Genomic DNA, 25,167 nt, shown 5'->3' with positions numbered 1-25,167 from the left:
CTTCCCTCTGCCCGTTACAGCAGAGGCGAGGCGCGGGGTGGGGTGGGGTGCGGGGGGGCAGACAGACGTGGGAAGGAGAGCGCTCTCATCAGGCACTGCCACGGGCAGCTATGTGAGAGGCAAGAGGGGTCTTTCCTGAGAAGGGGCGCGGCCGGGAGGGTCGGGCCAGGCCCCTCGGCGTCGTTAGGCAGAAGGGAGCTGCCAGCGCATAGCGACGGGAGCGGCGGCCGAGCCCGGAGGTGGGACCCGGCGCGAGGCCTAGTCCTGGGCGGCGGGGGTGAATGGGGGACGCTCCGGGATCCCCGGGGGGGCGCGCGGGCAGTGAGAGCAGCGTGGGGGCCGGGAGTGGGGGCCGGGAGAGGGGGCCGGGAGAGGGGGCCGGGGCGGGGGGTGAATGGGGGACGCTCCGGGATCCCCGGGGGGGGCGCGGCCAGTGAGAGCAGCGTGGGGGCCGGGGCTGGGGCCGGGGCGGGGGTGGCGGCGCTGGGTGGGGGCAGGGCTCGCTGAAGGAGGCGGTGGGCCTGGCTGCAAGAGACGGGGCCGGGGGAGCAGCTGGCTGGTTGCAGGAGGGGAGGGCGGCTGTAGAGCTGGGTTCCCTCGCTGGGGGCCGCTGGGGGCAGAGGTGGGGCGGTGCTTAGGGCCTGTGCTCCTGCCCTGGAGCTGATCCCCAGGACGGTTGCAGGGAGCTGAGCTCGGGGGGCAGCGGTCCCAGCTCGTCCTGCCTGGCCCGGGCATCTGCACCTATTGGATTCCCTGGAGGAGGGGGCAGCACGAGGGGTTGTTTGTGACTGATCAGGGACGGGATGAACAAGCCAACGGCAGGATCGGGCGGGGGGGGGCGCATTTTAAAATGGGTCTGCCCAGAACACCTTGCAACCCACTGTACTGCCCTGAGCCTACAAGCGGCATGATAATGATTATTTGCTTGTATTGCAGTCGCGCCTAAAGCTCTAGTATTCGGCACAGTACAAACCCGCCACAAAAAGACAGTCCCTCCCCCTCACACACAGCCCCCTTTGGCTGTGTGTGAATTGGGTAGCTTGCCCATCCTGAAACCTCTGAACAAAACTAATTGTTGTCTTTCATCTCCTCCGCTGATTTAGATTTCAAAATGACTTCCATGTTGAGCTGTGCTATCAGAAGCTTCCCTGCTACTTCCACATGGGCTGTCAGATTCTGTAAGTGTTCTTATTGTTAAAAAATTAAGTCGATGCCATATAAAAAGACATTGTCATTTAGCTGTTTTAAAAAAATGGGTTAAAAGTAGATTCAGATGTGCCAACTGCACCCAAGTCTCCTTGCCACCATGTGGTTTTTTTTTCCAACCACTTTTCCTATTTTTCAAGTGTTTTTCTCCCTTGTTGCTGTGAAAAAAACCACAAACTGGTTATACGCAATATACATGACATTTTCCTGTAAATGTGCAGTTACCACAGATTACTTGTCTACATTTTTCCTACTATTGTAGCACATTTTAAAGTATTATAGGTAATTTTTTTTGTCAGTAATTGTTCTGCCTCTGTTTTTTGTGTTTCAGCTGCAAGATCCTTCAGCTGCTCCCCTCTGTCACATGCTGCAGGTAAAGGGAATACACTAAAAACCTCACTGCTGAAAGACTAAATTGGCAAGGTGCCTCCGCATCCCTGCACATATCCTAGACCAGGGGTCCCTAATGAGGTGCCTGCAAGTGCCATGGCGCCCGCTAGGATGTCTAAGTGCGCCCACGTACTGGCCGGCGGACGAACATCTGCCGCAATGCTGCCGATTTTCAGCGGTATTTTGGCGGCGAGGCCTCTGGATGACGCAGCTTGTTGGCGGCATTTTGGCGGCGATGCCTATTGACGTTGCCGCTTGTTGGCGGGATTTCGGCGGATGCTCGTCCGCCGCCACGGTCGTATGTGGCTCGTCAGACGAAAAAGGTTGGGGACCACTGTCCAAGACAGATACAGAAACACAGTGTAATCTTCCTTTTTTGGGGGGTTACATTTCTAAAAGTATGAACAAAGAAAATATGTTACCAAAATATTTTTTCAGTACATCAAAGCTGGTCTGTGAAAAGAACAAGTCTGCTAAATATCTGATTTTTCTCTTCTACCTAAGCATATTTGATAAAGCAAGTGTGCTCATCTTACACCGCCTTATTAAAGAGAATCCAATCTTTATGCAATGAGGTTGCTTTGTAAAGAATTGTTCCCTAGCTTTCCTTTTTTAATAACAAAATTCCAACCCTTCAGACTGTAGGACTTCCTTATTTTCAGGCTGGATATAAATTCCTTTTCCGTCAGTCCCTTTCTTAGGAGGACAAACAAAACTAATGTCTCTGGTTTGTGTACTTATTCCTTTCATTCTGTGGCTATAAGATAATGGCTCCTGATTCCTAACGTATAGCAAATGTAAAAGTTTAAAATAGTCTTAAAACCTAGCACCTTGCATCTCTCACGTTTCTAATGAGATGAGCCCCAATTTTTGTTGAGAAGATATGGAGTGCAAATCCTACCATTAGCTGAAGACTATCAGAGCTGGTAGCAGGCAGCTAAAAAATGGCATGACACACCTTGATATCTGATACATCCTAATGTTCAGTAGAGTTTATATATCCTGCTATGTCAAGATAGTCCATAGCCTATTGATATGGAATGTGGAAAATGTGAAAAAAGGTGAAGTGAGGAGAACTCAATGTGCACAATTCAAGGGACGCAGTCAGTTAATATTTGGCTCATTTTATAAAACCTGAGACCAATGGAAATATATTGGGACTTTAAAACAAAGCTTTCTCTGGAGTTTTTGCACCTCAGATGTTGCAGCATTGAGAGCCTAACAGTGAAACTGACTTTTAATTCAGAAAGTGAGAAACAAATCCTCCCTTGGGGGGGGGAACAGACCAAGCTAGTCTGGCTCTGGTACTGGGAGGTAGGATGGTCTTTGTGTAGGCAGCCCTATGGGCCCTAAGGATCCCACTAGGTTGTTAGTAACAGCTGCAGAAAAGCTATAGAAGAGACTCACCACAGCCCAGAAGGACCTGAACCAGAGCTCAGACCATAATAGATGAGGTAGGGTCCTAACTTGGAGGATCCATACAAAACGGGGATAAACTGGAATGGTCTAGGCTTGATAGTTGTCCCTAGGCCCTCCCGCCTACCAAGACATGGTCCCTGGCCAGAAAAGGCTTGTGGTATTGGGCATAAGGTTCAGCTGGTGGCGCAGAGTAAGGGGCTTTGGCTTTAATGTGGGTATATGCAGTTAGATACTAAAAATGGCTGCTGGGGTTTTTAAATGCTGCTTCATTTAGCTGTTGATTAAGTGTCTGTGGTTCCCTGAATCATTTTGGGCCTAGCAACTCTGATTTGGGAAATAGCTCATGCTTGCCCTTAGCTTTACTCAAACAACCCACTTATAATAATACAAGTATTAGGCAGAATCCTCATATGCACACTTTCCCTTGCTTAAGCTCTCATGCTTAGCTGGATTGAAGTAGCTTTTACATCCCATGGCCCTTCTCAGTCTTCTAAACGCAGCCACTTCATATTGTTGTCTTAACAAATCAGGAGACTCTTAAGCCCTGATTGCACTAGAAATTTCACCCAATGAGTCTTTTTATTAATTGTATTTTTCTAGGACCAAGTCCAAAATGCCTCCTGACAGTGATTAGTCAGATGTTACTGTATTGCAATATATTACTCTCAGGATGGGAGGTACAGGGTAAATTTGGTGTTCAAGTAGGGTCTCTTTCATTTCTAATGACTGTGATCCAGCATTACAAAGACACCTGTTGCCACGGTATCCTAGCGCTAACTGGGAATGGGAGTCAGGAATTGGATGCCTTGTTCCCAGCTCTGCTGTTGGCTCACTGCAAGGTCTTAGCTGAATCACTTTACAGATGAGGAAACTGGGATACAGAAAGTAAAGTGACTTGCCCAAGATCAGGCTGCATGCCATGGGGGAGACAAGAATTCAATCCAGGCTTCCTAGGTACTTGATGTGGGACTTAACCACTGAAGCATGTTTATCCAAACTTTCTAGTGGTATTTATTTGTTAAATAAAATCTTGCTGCAGACTTGCTCAGATTCTAGCCAATAGCTGTTTAAATATTTTCTTCAAACAGTCCAGCCCAAGAGTAAGAAAACCTTAGCCAAAAATGGTGTGAAGAATATTGTTGTGGTCGATGGGGTCCGCATTCCATTTTTACAGTCTGGCACCTCGTAAGTATGAAAAGAAAATACACCTCTTTGCTTCGGTTAATCCTACAGACAGATTCAGGTAGAATCAGAATGGAAAACATTGGGCTTGCTATAGTTGTACTTCTCTAAGTGCTTTCACTTCGTTCAGTGCCTGATGTTTGCTTGCTCAGCGTTCTGACATTTGTAGCTACTCTTACTCAGAACAGGAAAGAGTAATGAATGTAATACCTGCAAGGCGTTTAACAACTTGTGTTTCTGATCTTTACCAAGTTGATAAACTTGGAGGTTTGTTTTGGTCCCTTCCTTCTTGTATTGTGTTTTTAATCTTGGCAGGATCACTGGTTGCTCTTATACAGGTTAAACTATATATGAGCCCTGCTACATATTACAAGCTTGGAATGCCCATCCCCTTCAAAGTTATTTGATTTTCCCCAAGCGTTAGAATACATATCTTGTAACTCCAGTGTTCCTTGACAGGGATTAGCACCACCTGAAAGATTGCAATCACCTAAGGCTTTGGCTACACTTGTACTTCAAAGCGCTGCCGCGGCAGCGCTTTGAAGCGCTATAGACAGACAACAGCCAGCCTGGAGTGCTGTCCTCCAGTGCTGTCCCCACCTCCCACCTCTGTGGGGGAATACGTGCAGCGCCGCAGCGAGCCCTCCTGGCGCTGGGGCACTTGACTTTGCTGCGCCGCAATTTGCAGCGCACAGCAGTGTTTTTTCACTGCTTGCTGCCACCCACTGCAAGCAATTTAAAGGCAGCCTAAAGCTGTAGCTGTAACCATGTGGTACCTTATGCTCAGCAGAGGTGAGCTAGTGGTTCCTCTCTTCTTTGTTATAACTATTAGGAAACTGGCATAGTCAGTGTGACAGTCTGGCTTGGGAAAGGAGAGAATACATTCCGATGAGAACTGAGGAAGAATTACTAAATAATACAAACAAAATCCTGTGTATATTGGGATGTGCAAGGGCTGGGTTGGGATGTTTGGTTCTCTAGGCTTGACATGTGTCCACTTTTCACAGTAGGTAACTGCACCTATGATTAAAAACTGCTTCCAAGACCCAGGCATAGTCCAGTAGCTGCAGCAGGAGTGAAAAACATTTAAAGTACATCAGATGATTTTGTTAGAAACCTGTTACTTAATGCCATTAACTTCATAGCTTAATCAGGACCATTACTAACCCTTCCCTATGGTAAACAGGGGATAGAGTTTTGACTTTTGCTGTTGCTATATCTTGTTTTAGGATTTTCCTTTAATACAGCAGTTGTACATTGATTTTTCACGTATAGACACATTTGTCTCCCCAAAACAAGGCTGTGAAATGGCCATTTTAAAGTGAAGAGGCTCCGTGATTGCTCATCTGATGCCATACTGTGTCTGTTCTATTAACATATGCTCTGAATGGTATGCTAAAATAACTTCAGGGTTTATTTTGTAAATCTGTCTTTTTTAACTTCCAGATATGCAGATCTGATGCCGCACGACTTGGCCAGAGCCTCCTTGCAGTGAGTAAACAAGAATTGAGTGGAAGAGGAGCTCAGAAAACTAGCTGGCACTGAGGTTTTGTGCTGGGAGGTTGATCTAGTACTGATGATAATGCTGGTAGCCAGGGTTCATAGGCTGTATTCCCCGCTTTGTCACTCAGCTATGTGACCAAGGACAAGTCATTGCATCTCTCTACCTCAGGTTACCTACGTGCAAAAGGGTGATACTACTGAATGTTTGTAAAGCACATTGAGAGCCTCAGAAGGAAGGCACTGTCTAAGTGCATGCTAGGGGGATATTGTGTCATCCTCCTGGCCAGCTCTGCTTCAAATGATCTACAATTGAATGTGCTTGGTGCTGTACAATACAAAAAATAAATGATGAGCAAATTGGAGCAGTGACTGATACCCAGGGAAAGCTACCTTAGTACTGTGTCTTTTTCCTCTCTCATTTCATCCCTCTTCTCTCCGATGCCTTCTCCAGCCTGCAGTTTGACAGTGTTTGTGGGCCCTGTGGGAAAGTAGGGTCACTAGGAGGGATTTCAGTGAGGAAAGATGGGGTCCTGGCACCTGGGAGGTCATTCCATACTTACCTCTAGGGGCAGTGTGGAAGAAGGTGTGAAGGCAGGAGTTTGGGGCATGGGGGGAGGAGTTTGTCAAGGCTGGCATTGTTGATGGGCAGTGGGGCCATGACTCTGAAAGAGCTGAGGTCTGAGATGAAGGCTGGGTTGGAGTCATGCCAAGCCTTGGCTGTGAGGTTGATGCAGTAGCCAAGGGGGAGCCACAGGAGGGATTCAAAGGGGAGTCAGTCTGATTGGTGGTGTGCAAACAGTGCACTTTATAGTCCCGGACTGCATGCTGGTGTTAAGTGGTGTGCACTGGCCGCTTGGATGGCTGCCATGGGGACCCCTGCCTGCATCATGTTTACTCTTACCTTTTACTCTATGGTTTGAGGAAGTCAGAATTCAAATTTGTGTTTGTTTTAGTTTTATATATTTCCCTGCAATGGGGCGCAGAGGTGTATAGGCTTGTTTGTACGGATATCCCGGGGCATTTGTATACGGTATTTTCTATGGAAATATGAAAAAATTGCTGCTTGTCTTTGGTGTATCCCTGTAGAAGCAGTAGGTTTTCAAACACTGAGGGGTAGGCTGGCGTGACATCTGACTCCCTCTTCTCTCCCTTAGTTTTGACTTGAGGCTGCCCCAAGCTGGGGAAGAGAGGCAGTAACCATTTGTGCGTTGGGAGGGGAGGGGGGTTATTGAAGAAGAGGTGGCGTTTCCCTTTTTTATTGTAAGAGTCCATTTCTGCTGGATGATCACAGCTCTTTCTGGGGGCAGCTATATATGCAGCCTCCTCTCTGAATTAGGGCAGCACGCTCGCTGGTGTCCCTGGTTTGCAGGCTAGCTTTTGAAATTGAGATCCTGGGGACCTTGGCAAAGTTACTACTTTTTATTTGCTGGTGCAGATTTTCTTGTCTGACTTCTTCTCTCAGAGGGTTGCTGAACCGGACCAACGTCCCGAAGGAAGTTGTCGATTACATTGTTTATGGCACAGTTATCCAGGAGGTGAAAACGAGCAATGTTGCTAGAGAGGTGGGTTAAATGAAGCAGGTATTCTGTAAAGCTGGTTTAAACAGCTAACCTGAGGGAACTAAACCCTATGAAAGAATCAGTTCATCACTGCTCCTTGTGGGTTGGGAAAATAAGCCATTCACCTTGTGTTGTGCACCAGGTAATTAAATGGCACTCCCATCCTGTTAAAATCATAAATCTACCCTGTCGGTTCTAATACTGTGCACTGTGAAATCCCTCCTGGGGGATGACCAGGAAAGCAGGACCCTGGTAAGAGATGATTAATGATTTTGCTTGAACTGTTCACTTGGGATCAAGCTCTGGGTGCCAGAAATACTTGATAACACGACAATATTTTTTGAAAAATAAAGCTGGGGAATCCCAGATGCAGCATTTGAGGGCTCTGGAGAGTGCCAGCTGTGCTGCCTTTCCTGGTGGCAGATGTAAAGAGAGAAGTGACTATACATAGTGCAGGGGAAAGAGTGTAGAAATCTGTTGCAGTAACTGCTCACTTAACGCTGTAGTTCTGTTCCTGAAAAATGCGACTTTAAGTGAAACGATGTGAAGCGAATCCAATTTCCCCATAAGAATGAATGTAAATGGGGGGTGGTTGGTTCCAGGGATTTTGTTTTGTTTTTGGTTTTTTTTGCCCACAGCACAGTACTATAGTTGGGAGGTGCCCTTGCCTTGCCCCCCCCCCAGGCACAGCCCCCTGGCACTGGAGACAACGAGGTGGGCAAGGAGGCTGAAGGTGCTGTAGGCTGGGAGATGCACATTGTGCAGCAGCCGCTTCCCCTACTCTGCCAGCACCGGGGCGGAGGGCTCAATCCTCGGCCCGCCCACTGCACCCCTTCCCCCAAACCTCCACCCTTAACCCGCCTCTTCTTCCCCCCTTCCTCCCCCTTTACTCTGCATGCTGCGTCCCCGCTCCTCCCCCCTCCCTCCCCTTCCTCCTGCCCACAGCAATCAGCTGGTTTGTGGTGTTCAGGAGGCGGGGTGGGGGAAGCCGGCGCGCCAAGTTCCTGCTCCTCCCCCCTCCCTCCTGAATGCCCCAAGCCAGCATATTGCCGCGGGCAGGAGGCAGCGGGAGGAGGGGGAAGGCGCTGATCCGTGGGGTCTGCTGGCCGGCGGGCAGCGCTATGGGGGGCGTAGGGGAGCTGACGGGGGGCTGCCAGCTGTGGACAAAGCAGGCAGCCAAACGACGTTATAGCGAAGCATTGCACAACTTTAAATGGAGCATGTTCTGTAATTGAGCGGGGACATAAGATTGAAACAACGTTAAGCGAGAGGACGTTTGGGGGCGAGGGCTAGTTCAGTGGTTTGAGCACTGGCCTGCTAAACCCAGGGTTGTGAGCTCAATCCTTGAGGGGGCATTTGGGGATTTAGTTGGGGATTGGTCCTGCTTTGAGCAGGGGGTTGGACTAGATACCTCCTGAGGTCCCTTCCAACCCTGGTACTCTATGATTTTAGGTGGGGAGTTACTGTACTGTAAAGCCATCTCCATAACATTAGACATGATTCTGCTCTAATCGACCTAGTTTCTGAAACCTCAGCGGGTGCTCTGCGCAGCAGCCAGCGCCATCCCACCTTAAACTTGTTACATCATTTCTCCTAACTGCGCTTGTTATTACCAGTACTTCTCAGATTCAATCAGCAGTTTATTTTTGTATGTGCAAGTGTTTGTTTTGACCTCCTGTCAGTCAGCTGAGACTGTGGTTTAATTTTAACTTCCAGCGAAGGTTTGAACTTTACACTAGTTGGCCACGTGTCAGTTAAGGTGTGTCGTCTTATGGCAACACGTATTCCAGAATAGTTATTCTCTTGTGACAGAGGCCTCCACTCCCTGCTCTGGTAGAGCTTCTCATTCCCATTGTACATCCCTGCCTTCAGGAAAGCTTGGTCTGCCACAAACATTTAATGTTCAATTATATGCAAATTGCAGCTTGTCTTCTACTGCAGTGTGTTCAAGTTCTCAAACAAAATTACTTTCATTTTCTTGCATCTATAAATGATAGATGGCAGGGTGCAGCAAAAGTAATGACGTTTTCAGAAATACGGTGCTGCGTTGCATAAGAGGAATTTGTTCATTTAGGGTCTGCCCAGGGTTGCCCTCGTAGTTTGATAAAGAGGCTTTGAGAGGCAGGCACCAGACCGGCTCTCTGCTTACAATAGAAAGGAAGAGTCCTCACAGTGACTGCGTGCAGGATGCCTTACCTCAGCTGTGTAGGTGGGAACTTGACACGTTTGTAGCTTAAATTCTGCAAAGATGTCTGGCATTTAATGTTTCAAGAAGCAAGTACTGCAAGGTAGAGCTGGTGGGGGATTTTAATCATTATCTTGTGTTGCCCATAGGCTGCCTTGGGAGCTGGCTTCTCTGACAAAACTCCAGCCCACACGGTCACTATGGCTTGCATCTCTTCAAACCAAGCTATGACCACAGGTATGTTGGCTGAAAGAACAGGTAGTAGATTAGAAGATGGCATTAGCAGCCTCTCTTCTCTTCCTCTGTCCTACCTACACATCTTAATGAACGTGGTTAAGTGTCTGGAGGAGGCTTAAGCCTTACGCTTACGAGAATAGCGTAGCTGAAGTCGACGTATCTTAGACTGACTTAGAATCACTTACTTTGCGTCCTCGCGGCGCGGGATTGATGGCCGCCGCTCCCCGTCGGCTTTGCTTCCGCCTCTCGCCGAGCTGGAGTTCAGCAGTCAATGGGAGAGCGATCGCTACCCGCCGATATGGCGAGTAGTGTAGACATACTCTTAGATTGGGGAGGAGTGCTATTGAACCACTGGTTCAGTAAAATTTAGCAGAGATTTTTGAAGTATATGTTCCAGGCCTTCAGGAGCTCTTGATTATCAGCTTAATTCAGGAGCAGTCTCCACTCAGATTCAAAATTGTCCAGAAAAACTGAAGGGTACAGACTTGAACTTGACAAAGTTGTAGCCTTTTATGCTAATATCGCCTTCCGTATAGCCCAAACTGAGCAAAAATTGAAGATCCAGGCTTCTACCCCAAATTGTTTGAGAGATATTGCTGCCTCAGTTCCTTGCATGAAAACAGTGGGAAGTAAAAGCAAAATTACAAAAATCAGGAGAGTTCCATTTAGAATATTGTCAAAATCAGAAAAAAAAAGTTTTTAATTTATTGAAATGAAACATTTCAATAGACCTGAAACAAAGGTTTCTGGAGTTTCATTTTGTGAAAAAATTAAAACTTTTGGTGCTTTTGTTCCATATCAGGACAACTTTTTTTTTTTAATCTCAATTTTTTACCTGATCAGAAATCTCTTTGCTGACCAACTGTGCAAAAAAGCAAAATATTCTCCTTGATTAGAGATGTTTCTGTTGGTTGCATCTGCTCCTGAGAAATCCTTGATTAGTTGTTTCTTCTCATCAGTAAGTGGAAGTATTTCAGTTTCTTTTAAAGATGTCCACCCACACTTCTGATGATCTTCTCCACGCTTCCTGTAGGTGTTGGTCTGATTGCATCTGGCCAGTGTGATGTGGTGGTAGCTGGTGGTGTGGAGTTAATGTCGGATGTTCCCATTCGTCACAGCAGGAAGATGAGGAAGACTCTGCTCTCCCTTAACAGGGCCAAGACCTTGGGCCAGAGGCTGGCGCTGTTTGCTAAAATCCGTCCTGATTACTTTGCCCCAGAGGTAAATCTCCTCCTTTCCACCTCTCAGTAGGCGTCTAGGGTTCCCAAGTCTGTCCTCCTTTGTAGTTTGCCATTTGATAGCTGCTTGTAAAATAACACACGCTTTAGGGGAAAGGAATGTAATTATTCCCCCATGGAGAGGTCAGCCTGGTGACGGTTAACTGGGGGTGCAGACTGTGGTGGTTCTGCATCATTCCGCCTGCCTAGGTTTAGGCCAAGATTTCAGTGAATTTGCAGAGCTCCTAAATCTCTTTGAGGGACTACATATGGCTTTTGCCTACATGGTTCTCTGACAGTCAGGCATGCACTTAGTGAGCTTCACCTGTTTAAACGTCAAAATACCTCGTTTCCCAGCTCATTGAACTCCTAGCATAGCGGCTTTACTGAAGCCATTAAAATGTGTAAAGGGGAAACTTACCCTGCCAGCCTAAATACCGTGCAATTCGTCTTGACCTTCTGAAACTCTTAGAACCAGGAGTCTGAGGGACACAATGAATCGCTCTTCAAGCTAGTAGTGACGCATCGAGTGCGTTTTCAACACATCGAATACAGCAGAAAGCATTCCCCTCCCACTATTAATGGGATTGTGCATCTGATTGACAACTCTTAAATACACAATCCATTTATTCTCCAGGGGCCCGATCCTGCGGGAGACTGAGTGCTCTCATAATAAGAGATGAGAAAGAGCAGCCTGCCCATGTAGATGGGGGGCTCCCCATTTCATGGTGTAAAGGGAGCCCCTCCACCTGCTCTCATGGCCGGAGGAAAGGGGACTTGAAAAGTGATGGAAATGGGTAGGAAAGGGGTTTTATTCACAGTGAATGATTTGAGGCCCCCTGGAGTTCTCTCCTCACCAGAGAGGCTATTTTTGCCCCCATACTATTAATAGAGAATCCGTTATCGTCAGCTGATGGGACGAGTGCAGAGATACTCAAAGTGCAGTTGAGAGATAAGAGACCCAGATTTGAATGCTGCAGATTCCCAGAACTGGAAAATAGCTTAGCCCTTTCATTTTCAATTTAAACCAATTTTTACTGAAAAATTCTTGGGTTTTACAAAAAGTATTATTCAGGTTTTTTTTCTGATTTTTCACCCTACTTTTGTATCTTTCAAATATATAAAAAGTAACTTGTTTTATTAGGAAAATACAATACGTTGCATGAGATGTATGTATTACTATAATACATTAGTCTGTGTGTGTATGCAAAGCTGCCTGTTGAAGTAAGGCATTAGTCTAGAAGATACACAATAAACAGGCACGCACGCAAGCTCTGAAGTGCATGCACATCTGAACGTACTGATGAATGTCACACCCACCACATACGCATTTCAAGCTGTTAGCAGATAACAGTTTAAAGATTTGACACACTAAAATGGGAAGATGACAAAAATTGGTATCAGAATACGTTTCCGAACACAAGGAAGTATTAAAAGTTTTAAAAAACCAAAAACAGGAGAAAAGGATCAAGTTGAGTAAATGTGCTGTGAATGGTGTGACTCAGTTGTTAAACGTAAATATTTACAGGCTAATAGTTCTAAGTCTACAACAAGAAACTGTTTATTCAAATGAAAAATGTTATTTGGGGATTAGAGGTGTATTTTCTTAAACTCCGAGGTGGCATGTTTTGAGTTCTGTTTTAGTTCTGCAGCAAACCACACTGAACAGAATTCAAAGCATCAATCCACTGAATACTTTCTTCCCCTGTCTTTCGGTCCACCAAAACAAGCCCTGATATTTACCCAGAAAAATTATGAATTGTTTTTTTGCACTGATTTTTTTCCCCCCCTGTTTGTGGTGTTGTGGTAATAAACTCTGATAAATTCCTGGGAAAAATTAAAATAAAAACTGAAAATGAAGGGCCCAAAAAATAGCACATGCAGCAGCGTGGGAGTCTTGGCTCACATGTGTGGATAAAGTTGTCATCCGTTCTCTCAAGATAACTAAATAAATAAGGGGTGACTTGAATTTGGCCCACTTGTGTAGCATACTACTTCCTATAGAGGTGTGGGCCACGGAGGCTGCAGGCCCCAGAATGCATTGCTCCAAGCAGCCTGGCCTCACTTCGTTTTGGGGCCTGTTGTTTCTTTGGTCTGCAGCTCCATATTAAATACAAGGGCAGCTGCTACTTGCCTCGTTGTATGCCACCCGGGAGCAGTCCTCAAACCCCTGGCAAGTGGCCAGCATGGCCCTTACTCCTCAGAGTTTGGGGCATTCCTGTGTTATCTGTGGTTCAGAAGTGGGAATTCCTTTAGATTATTTGCTCTCAGTGGATCTTAGTAAGATAATGTGCATTATTTGTATAAAGCTAATTGCTCTTTTTATAAACAGAGGACTTCAAGGATTGACATGTATGAAAAGTACCCAAATATTAAGTTACAATGGTGTAGTATAGTTTGCTGTTCATAACCACCGTTGGAACAGATGGTATTTACATCTGCTTACCTTGTGCTTCCTTTCCCTCTAGCTCCCAGCAGTAGCAGAGTTTTCCACCAGTGAGACCATGGGACACTCAGCAGACCGGTTGGCTGCTGCCTTTGCTATCTCTCGTGTGGAACAAGACGAGTACGCCCTGCGTTCCCACACTTTGGCCAGGAAAGCCCAGGATGAGGGGCTGCTCACTGACGTGATACCCTTCAAAGTGCCAGGTAAAAGCCATGTGTTCTAATGCCAACCCAAAATAGCGCCATTCCCTTTACAAGGGAAAGTGGCCAGGGCACAGGTCATGAAGTTTTGTATCTCTCGACACGCTTTCACTCCTCAGCAGTGTCCAGTCTATTTAAAAGCTTTCGTTTACAACCTGTCCCTGCACAAGAAAGTAGTGATCTAAGAGCATGTGTCCCTGCTGTGTCTGTGATCTAAATCTTGAAGCACCCTACTCCATATCCCTGCTTATTTGGTGATTATTGCCTTCGTACAGGACAGATCAGGAGCTCACACAGGTGAGGAATCCTCCTGCTCTTTGTATCAAAGAGTTAACAAGCAACAACTTACACCACAGGGAAATGTGTGTTTGCAAGGAATAACAAGTCCAGTTTAAAAACCAGCCTAGTAAAAGTGCCAGTGTGATGAAGCATATGCCAGTTGTGCTCCTTAGAAAGCTTATTTTGGAAAATCATCAATTTGAAAGAAGCAGAATTTTTTGAATACTCAAGACTGTTCCCTTAACGCTAAACTATTTTGGAAAGAATTCAAATAAAATGAATGACACCACCATTCTTTCCTCACACTCCTTTCCCCCTGGAAAATAGGTCTCTCTCTCTCTCTCGTTCTTTTTCTGTAAAGTGGGGTCTGATGCCCACTTCCTTTTGAGGTTAATGCTCTGTTTTAACAGGCAGAGATACTGTTATCAAAGATAATGGAGTCCGTCCATCCTCCATGGAGCAGATGGGTAAACTGAAAGCTGCTTTTGTCAAACCTTATGGGACTGTCACAGCTGCCAACTCCTCCTTCCTGGTAAGGTACACCGCCATCCATTTGTGTAGCAATATGTGAGACTGAGCTATTCTGCCTATTGCAGCTACCTACACTGTATTTCTCTGACGTTAACACTACTCTGACTTCGTTGGCTTTTCAAAAATGTCGTCCACTTTAAGTTGCAAAATGACACTTGCATTTTCTCTTAAACAAATTTAAATTTAGCAACCCCCCAAAATAAAAGCAGAAGGTTCATTATAAACACTTGAGGCTGCTTCATTATAATTGCCCTCAGAAGAGGACAGAGGAGGGTTTCCCAAGGCACAAATGGGAGTTGCACACCCAATTCCTTGTGACTTTGAATGAAGTCGGGTGCCTAACTCTCCTTTATGCCTTTGACAGTCTCCCCCAGAATGCACAAGGTATGTGTCTTGTCCCCATGTGCAGCACAAAGGGGATGAGCTAGTGTTTAGCTCCTGTTCACGTTTTGCAATAACAGCTCCTTTCTTTGTGCTATAAAGTAACGCTGGTTTCACAAGCAGCAACAGCGTTTTCTGCCTGGAGTTCCTGGGAACTTGCTGAGGTGTAATAGTACTTTAGAATTGACTCCACTGCAAAGTATTGGCATAGAACAGACATTGCATATACAGCAGAGCTGTAGGTTAACTTGGAAATACATTCTCCTTTTGAGGCAGCATAAAATCGATGCATCAAGGACACTATGCTGTAAAATATTAGGGTTTAGTTTTGCATACATGAAACAATGCTCTGAAACTCAGACTATGCAAGCACTGTAGCTGCCAACATGAAGAGAAGGGAGTTATCTTACAAGTGGAGAACCAGTATTAACAAGGCCAATTCAGTCCGGGTGGATGTAGTTCACTCCCAGTAATTGATGAAGAGATGTCAATACCAAGAGAGGGAAAATTGCTTTTTTAGTGAGCCAGCCACTCCTAGAGCAAGATGGGTACCCAGAAGTCACCTACTACAGGACAGGCCCAACAAGGAAAATAACTGAACACCTCTGGCCATCACCTATAGCCCCCAGCTAAAACCCCACCAGCGCATCATCAACCATCTGCAACCTAGCCAGGAAAACGATCTCTCACTCTCTCAGGCCTTGGGAGACGTTCCTTCCCCCCCCCCCCCCACCTGAAGCAAATACTCACCAGCAACTACACACCGCACCACAAAAACACTAACCCAGGAACCAGTCCCTGTAACAAACCCCCGTTGCCTACTCTGTCCCCATATCTACTCTAGTGACACCATCAGAGGACCTAGCCACATGAGCCAGACCATCAGGGGCTCATTCACCTGCACATCTGCTAATGTGATATATGCCATGATGCGCCAGCAATGCCCCTCTGCCATGTATATTGGCAAAAACCGGTCAGTCTCTACGTAAAAGAATAAATGGACACAAATCCAACATCAGGAATGGTAACATACAAAACCCAGGAGGAGAACACTTCAATCTCCCTGGTCATTCTATAACAGATTGAAAAGTGGCCACCCTTCAACAAAAACACTTCAAAAACAGACTGCAAAGAGAAACTGCAGAGCTGCAATTCATTTGCAAACTTAACACCATTAATCTGGTCTTGAATAGGGACTGGGAGTGGCTGGCTTACTGCAAAAGCAATTTTCCCTTTCTTGGTATTGACACCTCCTCATCAGTTGTTGGGAGTGGAACACATCCACCTGGACTGAATTGGCCTTGTCAACACTGGTTCTCCAGTTGTAAGGTAACGCCCTTCTCTTCATGTGCCAGGATATCTATGCCTGTATCTGTAATTTTCACTCCATGCATCTGAAGAAGTGGGTTTTTTACCCGCAAAAGCTTATGCCCAAATAAATCTGTTAATCTTTAAGGTGTTACCGGACTCCTCATTTTTGTGGCTACAGACTAACACGGCTACCCCCTGATACATTGCTATCACAGCAGTCGTACTGCATTGGCCAGCCCACTCATACGTCATCTTACCATCTGCCTCAGCCAGTGCTGCATTGTTCCCTAGGGTGTATTTTACCTAGTTCTTTATCCCAAGTGATGAGGCTTCTGCCAGTTTTCTTGGGAGCTTGTCCGTTCCACAGCCTAATGGATTACAAGCAGACGGGTGTGACTTATAATGTAACTTTCTGCTGGATGGTTACAGATAAGTTTATAGAGCAGCATTTGTGTTCACGCTTTTGTGTATTTTGTTTCTTTGTACTACGATTGTGTGCTACAGCGATGAGGGCCCTGTACAAACACTTAGAGACTTGCCGCCTTTGCATGGTGTGAGCGCTCTGTGAGTAGGTGCCTGACTGAGTTTGTCTGGCTGTTTCAGACGGATGGTGCTTCGGCCGTTCTGATCATGTCTGAGGAGAAGGCTCTGGCGATGGGCTACAAACCAAAGGCCTACCTAAGGTAGAAGGAACCATTCCATCTGGCTTCGGAAAGCTGCTCTTGTGTTTGTTTTCTGTTCTGGTAGTGATGGTGCTTCTCTTGTGCAGGGATTTTGTGTACGTGTCCCAGGATCCAAAGGACCAGCTCCTGCTGGGGTAAGGGATGGCTTCTGGCCAGCATGGTCACACACTTAGCATTGCTGGACACGATCGGTTACCAGCACTAAATGCTTCACTTGCTGTAGAATGGCTGAGTGTTTAGTTAGGCACGTCACAGCCAGCCAGAGCCCTGGGCCCTGCCTCAAAGGGCTGAGAAAATCTGAGTACGGGACATGATGCAACAAATGGAGGTGCCTAAGACTAGGGAAGAGCTGAGGCAGGGGTTGCAGCAACACAGTTACATGGGTGCTCAGGCATGTGCATGGCATTCTGTTGCCTCAGGTTATTGGTACATGTGGCAGTGTTACGCTGCCTTAGCCATCCAAGTAACAAGTCGTAAGACTTTGCACTGGAATGGATTGCACAGGGAGGTTGTGGAATCTCCATCACAGGAGATTAAGAGCAGGTTGGACGAACACCTGTCAGGGATGGTATAATGCCATGAGTGCAGGGGGCTGGACTAGATGACCTCTCAAGGTCCCTTCCAGTGCTACAATTCTAGGATTCATTAGTGTTAATGTTGGCATACATCTCAAGGGATGGAGAATTTGAATGTGATTAAAATCCAGCTAATTGGGTTTGAGGTCTGGGCTTCCCAGACTTGCACACAAAGGTCAATTAACTTTAGAAATGGGGTGAAATGCTTGTCTTCACCTGCCTAAAGCATCTCCGTATGGGGCGGTGGTGACTATTGGGTTGTACATCAGTTTGAGTGGGAGAGGCTGAACGCTTCATGAGCACTTACTTGTTTGGCATCTTAAACGCTGCTGCTCCATTTTGCGAGTGAGGAGGCTTAATAGGGATCGTAGTGAAGGAAGGGGGAGGAGTCCATGGAACACGTGCATTAATGTCACGTTTGCTTTTCTGACCCTTTAGGCCAACATATGGGACCCCCAAAGTGTTGGAGAGGGCTGGTCTAACGCTGGCTGATATTGATGTGTTCGAATTTCATGAAGCTTTCGCCGTAAGTATCTGCATGGGAACATGCACGGAGGGGGTGACGCACCAATGTGTCTTGGGTTGCAGATCTGGGTTCTCCTGCTTAAGATCTATAGCAAGGAGATTTCATTTGGTTTTATATCAGGAGTGGAAAGAGCCATGTTCTTATTCGGTTTCCTTCATCGGATGTAGGGTTTTATATATGCACACTATGATTTTGTACATTAACAGTTAGTCTGTGCTGAGGTGCTCTGTGCAGACAGTTTATTCAGTTAATCAGAGGCAACATTTTTCTCTAAGGTGTCATCTGACTGGGACAAGGCTCATGCAAATAATGTTCCTTTGAGCCCTTTGTGTACAACCAGCTGTGTTCATCCTTCTTGATCACTGACTAGTTTGAGGAAACTAAGATACCCCTAACTTGGTAGTACTCCACCATATACAGTAAAAGCTTTTCTATCCGAAATGTTGGGATAGTTGGGATTGGGGGGTGCTGGTAAGTGAAAAATGCTACTTAACTGAGAGGGAAGGAGTTTGGATGTAGGAAGGGGGCTCGGGGCAGGGGTTTCAGGGCGCTGGATCCAGCGGCGGGGAGGGCGCTCACCTTGGGCAGCTTCCCGCAAGCAGCAACCTGTCCCTGCTGCTCCTAGTCAGAGGCACGGCAGGCGGCTCTGCGCGCTGCCTCTGCCCTGAATGCTGGCTCCGCAGTTCCCTTTTTCCGGGAACCGTGGCCAATAGGAGCTGCGGGGGCGGTGCCTGTGGGCGGAGGCAGTGCGCAGAGCCGCCTGCTGAGCCTCTACCTAGGAGCAAGGACATGTCGCTTCTGGGGAGCCATGTGGAGCCAGGCAGGCGCCAACCAGCCTATAAACTGGACTTTCTCTGAAGATTAGAAATGCCAGTTTATAAAGCTTTCCGGTTGGTACAGGGCCGGATAACACGGCTTTTACTGTCCCTCATTCTGAGTCTGCTGTAGTCCTGGAGTCTTTTCCCCTCCCTTCTAGGGGCAGATTTTGGCTAACCTGAAAGCTATGGATTCGGATTGGTTTGCACAAAACTACATGGGCAGAAAGTCTAAGGTAAGGACGTAATGAGGAAGCGGGTTTTAAGGTCAGTGTTGCTTTTGTCATTTTAACTCCTTGTTGTAAAAACGTATCCGAACTGCATAGCAATTCTAAGGCCTGTATTGTGTTTCTACAAGGGAGAAATACTCTGTTGCCTAAACATCAATCGTTTGGTTCAGTTCTTCCTAGTTCGAGGAGCTGTAGCTACTCTGACGTGTCCTCTGGCACTTCAGCCCCAAGAGAAGCAAAGACCTAGAGCTGTGCGGCTGATGTTTCTCAGTAAAAATGAGATTAAGCCACTGGTCTCTAGCAGCCAACTGGCTGTAGCTGGCATCCTGTCACCGTAAAGCCTCATACATTTGCTTACACTGCAGTGAAACCCAAATGTGAACTCTGGTGAGCACGCCAGCAGCAGAGACTAGCGGGCCTCGTAGGTCTCTTCAGTCCCTGAGCTCCATGTTGGTCAGGTGACCGTCTGCGGCGGGAAGGCCTCAGAGGGAGCGGGTCAGGCTCCTTGGAGGCAGAGGTTGGCAAGCCTGTTCCTTTGGTTCTTGCAGGTTGGAGCCCCGCCTCTGGAGAAGTTCAATACGTGGGGGGGATCCCTGTCTCTGGGGCACCCCTTTGGTGCCACTGGCTGCCGTTTAGTGATGACTGCGGCTCACAGGCTGAAGAAGGAAGGAGGGCAGTACGGTGTGGTTGCTGCCTGTGCTGCAGGAGGCCAGGTAATGCTGCATGGCCTTGCTAGTGTTGTCCCTCTGCTGAGAAGGGCAGGAATTCCTCTCTTCCTCTCGGCACCAAGAAGTCCCGTCCTGTGTATGTCGCACATCGGTGCAGCTGTCAAGTTTGTTACCATCAGGTGGCCTTAATGCTATCCAGGCAGCTGGGCTAAGGAGCCAGCCAGTCTTGCTTTTGCAGCATTTCAGTGCTGTCCGAGAGTGACCGTTGTTTGGTGGCCAGTGCTGCATGTCACCGTTGATATAGTACGAAAGGGAGGAATGATTCTTTGCTCCACTGTGGTTTTGGCGGGGGTGGTTTTCACTGTCTCATGAACCCTGAGGATCCTACTGAAGTCTGGCTTGTTAGGCTCCATCTCCCTGTGTAAGGAACAAGAACCTCTGTGTGAAAAAGGCAGATAGCACCTGCTCTCCAGTGGCACTTGGAAAGCTCCAGAGAAGTATTGCACCTATTGCTGTTAGGCAGTTGGGCAGTAGATTGGGTTACTCAGGAACTTGAGAGGTCACATCCAGGCCAGTCCTATCCTCACTAAACCAATCGAAAGAGGGCTAGCTGAGACTCTGTGGAAGCTGCATAATCTTTCCAATTTGGGTGAGAAGGATACTCCTGAGTAGCCCTTGGCCTGCTTTCTAATCCCCTCCCCTGAAAGGGATGCATTGCCTCCGGTAGTGCGTCGGGAATGGCACCATTTAATCCAGCCCATGTCTGTAGCATGCTGCCACTGAGTAAACTCCTGCTATTAATCTCTTCCCGTTCCTACAATATGACTAACGTCCTTTGGAAATGAAGCTCTTCTGCTGACTGGTACGTGTATTACAGACAGCGCCTTTCAGGCTAGAGTAACTGTGCTTTCCTTCTCCATTTCAGGGCCACGCAATGATTGTGGAACTTTACCCCCAGTAAGAGGACAAGGAACTGCTGAATGGATCTGGCCGTGTTCTGTGCCAGGCAATGCCATTTCAATGCACTAATAACATATCTGTGATCCTTGGAAAGGATTCCTGGTGGCCTTTGTAAATATCTTCTCGTTACCCTGTCAGTGATCTGGGCCAAATTAACGCTCTGTCGAATGCACCACCAAACAGTTAGCGTGGCTGTTAGGCCTGGCGGGGTCCTGCACTTAACCAAAACTTACCGGTAACTCTTTCTAAACAGGGTTTTTCTTATGGAAGAAATGAGTAATGCAGTCTGGGAATGTGACGAGTTGTTTTAAACAGAGAATTGCCAAGTATTTAGTGTCCATCTACAGGCTCCGCCTCTTAGGCGCAACTGTCCAGTTAGGGATGTGGCTTATCAAAGAGGAGACTCAAAGGGAGTTGAATGAGGTGGTGTGTATAAAGGATGGTGCAGAGTCCAAACAGCATTGGGCAGTAACTGTAACTGCTTTAGATACTTGTCAGCCTTAATAAACCAGAGAAGAATTTGAAGACTGGGCAGGTTTTTTTTCCTTTTTTCTTCCCTTGAGTATTTACACTTACACTGATGGTTTCAAATGCTACGTACTCTGAGGCTTGTCTGCTTGGAGATATCACCAGGCTGTTCTGGGCTCTTGAAAATAGGAGTAAGGGGCGCCACAGAATTTGCCCCAGAATGCACACTGTGCGCAGAATTGTGTTCCAGAATCTAACGCTAAGAAATAAATATTTCTATATGAAACTGTCCCTACCCATCTTCCAAACCCTCCAGGACAACTTAGTTCCATGTTTTAATACAAAAGTCTGCAGTACCTTGAACCATGAAGAAAAAAATAGGAGCAGTGGAAGAATTTGAATTCAGTATCAAATTGTTTCTCAGGTACATTGTCTGCTGTCAGCCATGCAGATCAGCTGTGCTGTCAAAGCCAGGATTATGGGAGGATTCATCACAGGTCAGCCTATTTCTGTTGGTAAGAGAGCCAGGCTTTCAGCCCCACAGAGCTCTTCTTCAGGCAACAGTCTGTTCCACTCTGCATTTAGCTGTGACGCTGGGAGTACCTTTCCCACACCTGTGGGGCTCAAAATCTTCTCGCTCTCAGCAATGGAAGTCAGTCCAATAAAAGATCTTACCTCCCCCACCTTCTCTCTAATATCCTGGGACTGACATGGCTACAACTACATGGGATGTGTCACATCGGCCTGTAACTTTGGGCTTGTGTTTTTGTTTTATGCTTAAAATTCTCAGGTAATTTAACAGAACAGAGCTTGTGCCATTTGTACCTGTGAGGAAACAGACTTTTCTGAAACAGTTTTGACTAAACAATGACATTTCCCCTAGTTTTCTTGTATAAAAGAAGTGTGTGCTGCAGGTCGTCTGTTTTGAATACATAACACAGGGGATTACCGGGAGCTAAAACTGAGGTGATGGGCAGAGTTCACCAGTGGTTATTAAAATACTAGTCACAAAGTCGCCTTAGTTTTGGTCCGCCTGGCCTCGTAAGCCATGGAGAAAGCTGTTGCTCCCCCTCCCAAGCTCGGGGAAGGCTGCATAAGAGGGTGACCAAGACTGGGTATAAAGGAGCAATGTTAAGGTGCTGGGGAGCCCAGGCCTGTTCCCTACGACTGCTTGTCCGAAATGTAGCCTGAGTGGCCATTACATTTTATGGTTAAATTAACTCCTCAATACGGTCACGTTCTGTCACCCAGGGAAGGGCTGGGCCGGTAACTGGCTGCTACGCTAATTGCTGGTAAATTATTAACCAAACTGTCCCTTCCATTGTGAGGGGAGGGTGACAGATGCAGCGCAGGTCCCTAGCTCGCCTGCCCAAGTTAGACAGCTACGCAGCGTCTTAGGAGAGAGGAGCAGCCACAACTCCTGTCAACTCCAGTGGGAGCGGAGCTTGGCTGACAACTGGGCCATGGACTCAGCTCCTGGACTTAGACACAGGATTAAACAAGCAGAACTGCCACCTCCAGAACGTGCAATTTCAGCTCTAGCATAAACCCCACGTTAGCTGCTTTCTCTAGTGGGAGGGAGTGTAGGCCCCGAGCGTAATGAAAACATCACCCGTTGTTTGAACTCTGACACTGACTCTGCTTAGGAGATACGAGGACGTGCTACAGAAGCGCTCGTGCCTTGGGGTCCTTCTAGACGAATGAATTTAGGGAGCTCCAGAAGCAGTTCACCAGTGACATCACTAACCACAAGGGGAGGGTCAGTCCCAGGAACCAGCTGTGATTAAACTAGGAACCTCGGCAAGCTGTAACCGCTGGGAGGCTACGTCTCCATTTGTGGTTTTAGGCCAGGGATTTCTCCTCTTCCCTGCTAAAAAGCTGGTGTTAAAACCTACTAGTTGTCATTAGTCACGTTAACCCTGGCTGTAAGCTGGCGCAACTTCATCAAAGACCAGGGAAGCGTGCTCCAGCTTTCGCCATAGAGCTGGCAATTGCTGCGCTGGAGAGGCAGCATTGTGCATGACACAGGGCTTGGGAGATCAGGTTTTCACGGCTCTGCCACTGAATTGCTGGGTGACCTTTGGCAAGTCACTCTCTGACTGCTACACGTTCTCTGTCCATCAAAGCAGGTGCATGTTACTTGTCCACTGCTCAACGCTGTACCTGAACAGCACCGAGTACTTTTGACTATCTGCTGTCACAGTGGCTACCCTTGCTAAACAGTTGTCGATTAGACGTGTTACAGTAATACTCAGTGGGCCCCCACTGTGCCAGTCACTGTGCAAACACAGGCAGAGTGTGGTCCTGCTCCCAAGGGGGTATGAACTAAATAGACAAGACAATTGCACAGCAGGTCGGTCACAGAACCAGGATTAGAAATGAGGTCTGCTGGCTAGTGCCCCTTATCCACTGGCCCAGGCTGCGGCTGACCTCGGCTCCCTGAGCACCTCGAGCTGTTGTACTGGCCTACGGAGCACTTGTGTTTATTCCACCTGTGGCCTCTCAAAACTTAACTTTTAACGTCATTCTTCACCTGGGCATTTAGCAGGCAGAAGCTGGTATTTATAGCCTCGGATTTACAGTACAGACTCTATCAGCCATTCTCTTCCCCCAGCACCCACAAACTGCTACACTATCATATTTTAGGAGCATCCTCTTTTTATGATTTACATTCAAATATTGACAAATTTGCTGCTTTGCTGAAGTTTTATTTCTGCTTTTTGCTGACGGCTGCCATTCTTCACCGTGTCCTCGCTGCAGCAGGTTGCATATATTTAAAATGTAAAACATCTTTGCAACTTCAATTTGGAATTGATTTTTTTTTTTAAGGAACTAAAACATGGTAAAAAATGAAGCTACAGATTTCATCTCCCCACCCCCGCAGCAGCAGAAGCTGTAAATGTTTTTATGATGCAGAAAAAAAGAGAAACATGGAAGAATCTGTCAGTTGAAAGCTGCTTTTGTCTTCAAAAACCTGCCAAGTAGAAAAATGAGAGATAATTAGAAGCTGTTTTTAAAAGATTAAAGCTGTTTTATTAATAAGGCAGCTGATGTTTATCAAACTACATAATCAGCAAAGTGCTACAGGGCAGGCGGCTTACACGTATGAGCTCCACTTTCAACATGGAGGTCGGGTAAGCGGGTTGTGAAATGAGAAAAATGGCTTTAAAAATTACTGCAGAACAGGGTCCTCTGTAGCAATAGAATGTGTCAGTTTTTTAATTACCCTAAAAGAGACTTCTACACACACAGTGAACTACTCTTCCAAAAAGCATTTGCTTCTGTAAGTCACGAGATGGATGCATGAAAACTCCCTATTAATGTGAATTCTCTCCATAGCTTTGGTATAAGTTTTTCCAATGTATACAGCAATGGAAGCCTTCTCTGGGTGGTACTTTTACCAGGCATGCTACAGGGGCTGACTGGATGTCATTGCATAGAGATTAGACCCTGGACTGGCTTCTCCAAACCCTTTCTTGTCCCCTTAAAAATCCTTGAACTGCTCATGTCTCTGCAGAATCAGCACACGGATCGGGGCGGTGAGTGCTGGTTTGATCTGCTGTCTGCAGGGCTGAACTAACCAGGTTTGACTTGGAGAGACAGAGAACAGTGATGCATCCGACAAAGTGGGTATTCACCCACGAAAGCTCATGCTGCAATACGTCCGTTAGTCTATAAGGTGCCACAGGCACTCTGGTCCTTTGAGAGAACGTGGGTTATTTGGCCCCCTGTTCTCTGAGCTGCTCCCAGGTCTACACTTACAGCTACAATCAGGGACAATGCAAACATGGAGAACTAAGGGTCCAGTATTTCCTAGTGTAGACAGCACCCAAAGGAACCAGACGGGAGCAGCAACCAGGAATCACTTTCCTGCCTGTAACCAGCCATCGGTACTTGCTCAAGTGCTCATGCTGACTGCTGGCAAATAGTGACCTTTGTCCCATGACTGAGTAGTTTAGGGCCTCAAGACAGGCATTGCCTTTATGTAATGAACCAGCCCCGTAGTGCTGAGAAGTGGGTTCTTTAATGTGGCAGGGGACATTCACTTGGCAATGTGGAGAGCAGGCCCCAATCCACCCAGCCAACGATGGTGTTTCGCCGCTATATTCTGCTGCCTTTGAACCGCGGATCTCAGAGCACCTTGCACGTAGGAATCACCTCTCTCAGTGCCCCCTGCAAGGGAGGTTATACGACAG

At 47.0% G+C, this 25,167-nt stretch overlaps 1 protein-coding gene across 1 annotated transcript; it reads left to right on the top strand.

The window, feature by feature from the left end:
• Nucleotides 1–107: 107 nt before the first annotated feature.
• Nucleotides 108–21,028, top strand: HADHB (hydroxyacyl-CoA dehydrogenase trifunctional multienzyme complex subunit beta). Its single transcript, XM_039528897.1, has 16 exons — nt 108–239; nt 1,104–1,178; nt 1,538–1,579; nt 4,104–4,200; nt 5,644–5,688; nt 7,163–7,262; nt 9,594–9,681; nt 10,715–10,902; nt 13,367–13,547; nt 14,234–14,355; nt 16,650–16,729; nt 16,816–16,863; nt 17,743–17,830; nt 18,807–18,881; nt 19,424–19,588; nt 20,469–21,028. The coding sequence occupies exons 2-16, from the start codon at nt 1,112–1,114 to the stop codon at nt 20,502–20,504; spliced, it is 1,422 nt and encodes a 473-aa protein (XP_039384831.1). The 5' UTR covers nt 108–239; nt 1,104–1,111; the 3' UTR covers nt 20,505–21,028.
• Nucleotides 21,029–25,167: the final 4,139 nt, after the last annotated feature.

This window comes from Mauremys reevesii, linkage group 3, assembly GCF_016161935.1.
Source record: "Mauremys reevesii isolate NIE-2019 linkage group 3, ASM1616193v1, whole genome shotgun sequence".
NCBI classification, from domain to species: domain Eukaryota; kingdom Metazoa; phylum Chordata; order Testudines; family Geoemydidae; genus Mauremys; species Mauremys reevesii.
The sequence above is the reverse complement of the archived record's forward strand: the minus strand, read 5'-3'. Positions and strand labels throughout refer to the sequence as shown.

Coding starts and splice junctions, on each gene's coding strand:
- HADHB (XM_039528897.1), top strand. CDS start 1,112: ATGACTTCCATGTTGAGCTGTGCTATCAGAAGCTTCCCTGCTACTTCC. Junction 7,263..9,593: donor CGAGCAATGTTGCTAGAGAG/GTGGGTTAAATG, acceptor TGTTGCCCATAG/GCTGCCTTGGGAGCTGGCTT. Junction 19,589..20,468: donor CCTGTGCTGCAGGAGGCCAG/GTAATGCTGCAT, acceptor TCTCCATTTCAG/GGCCACGCAATGATTGTGGA.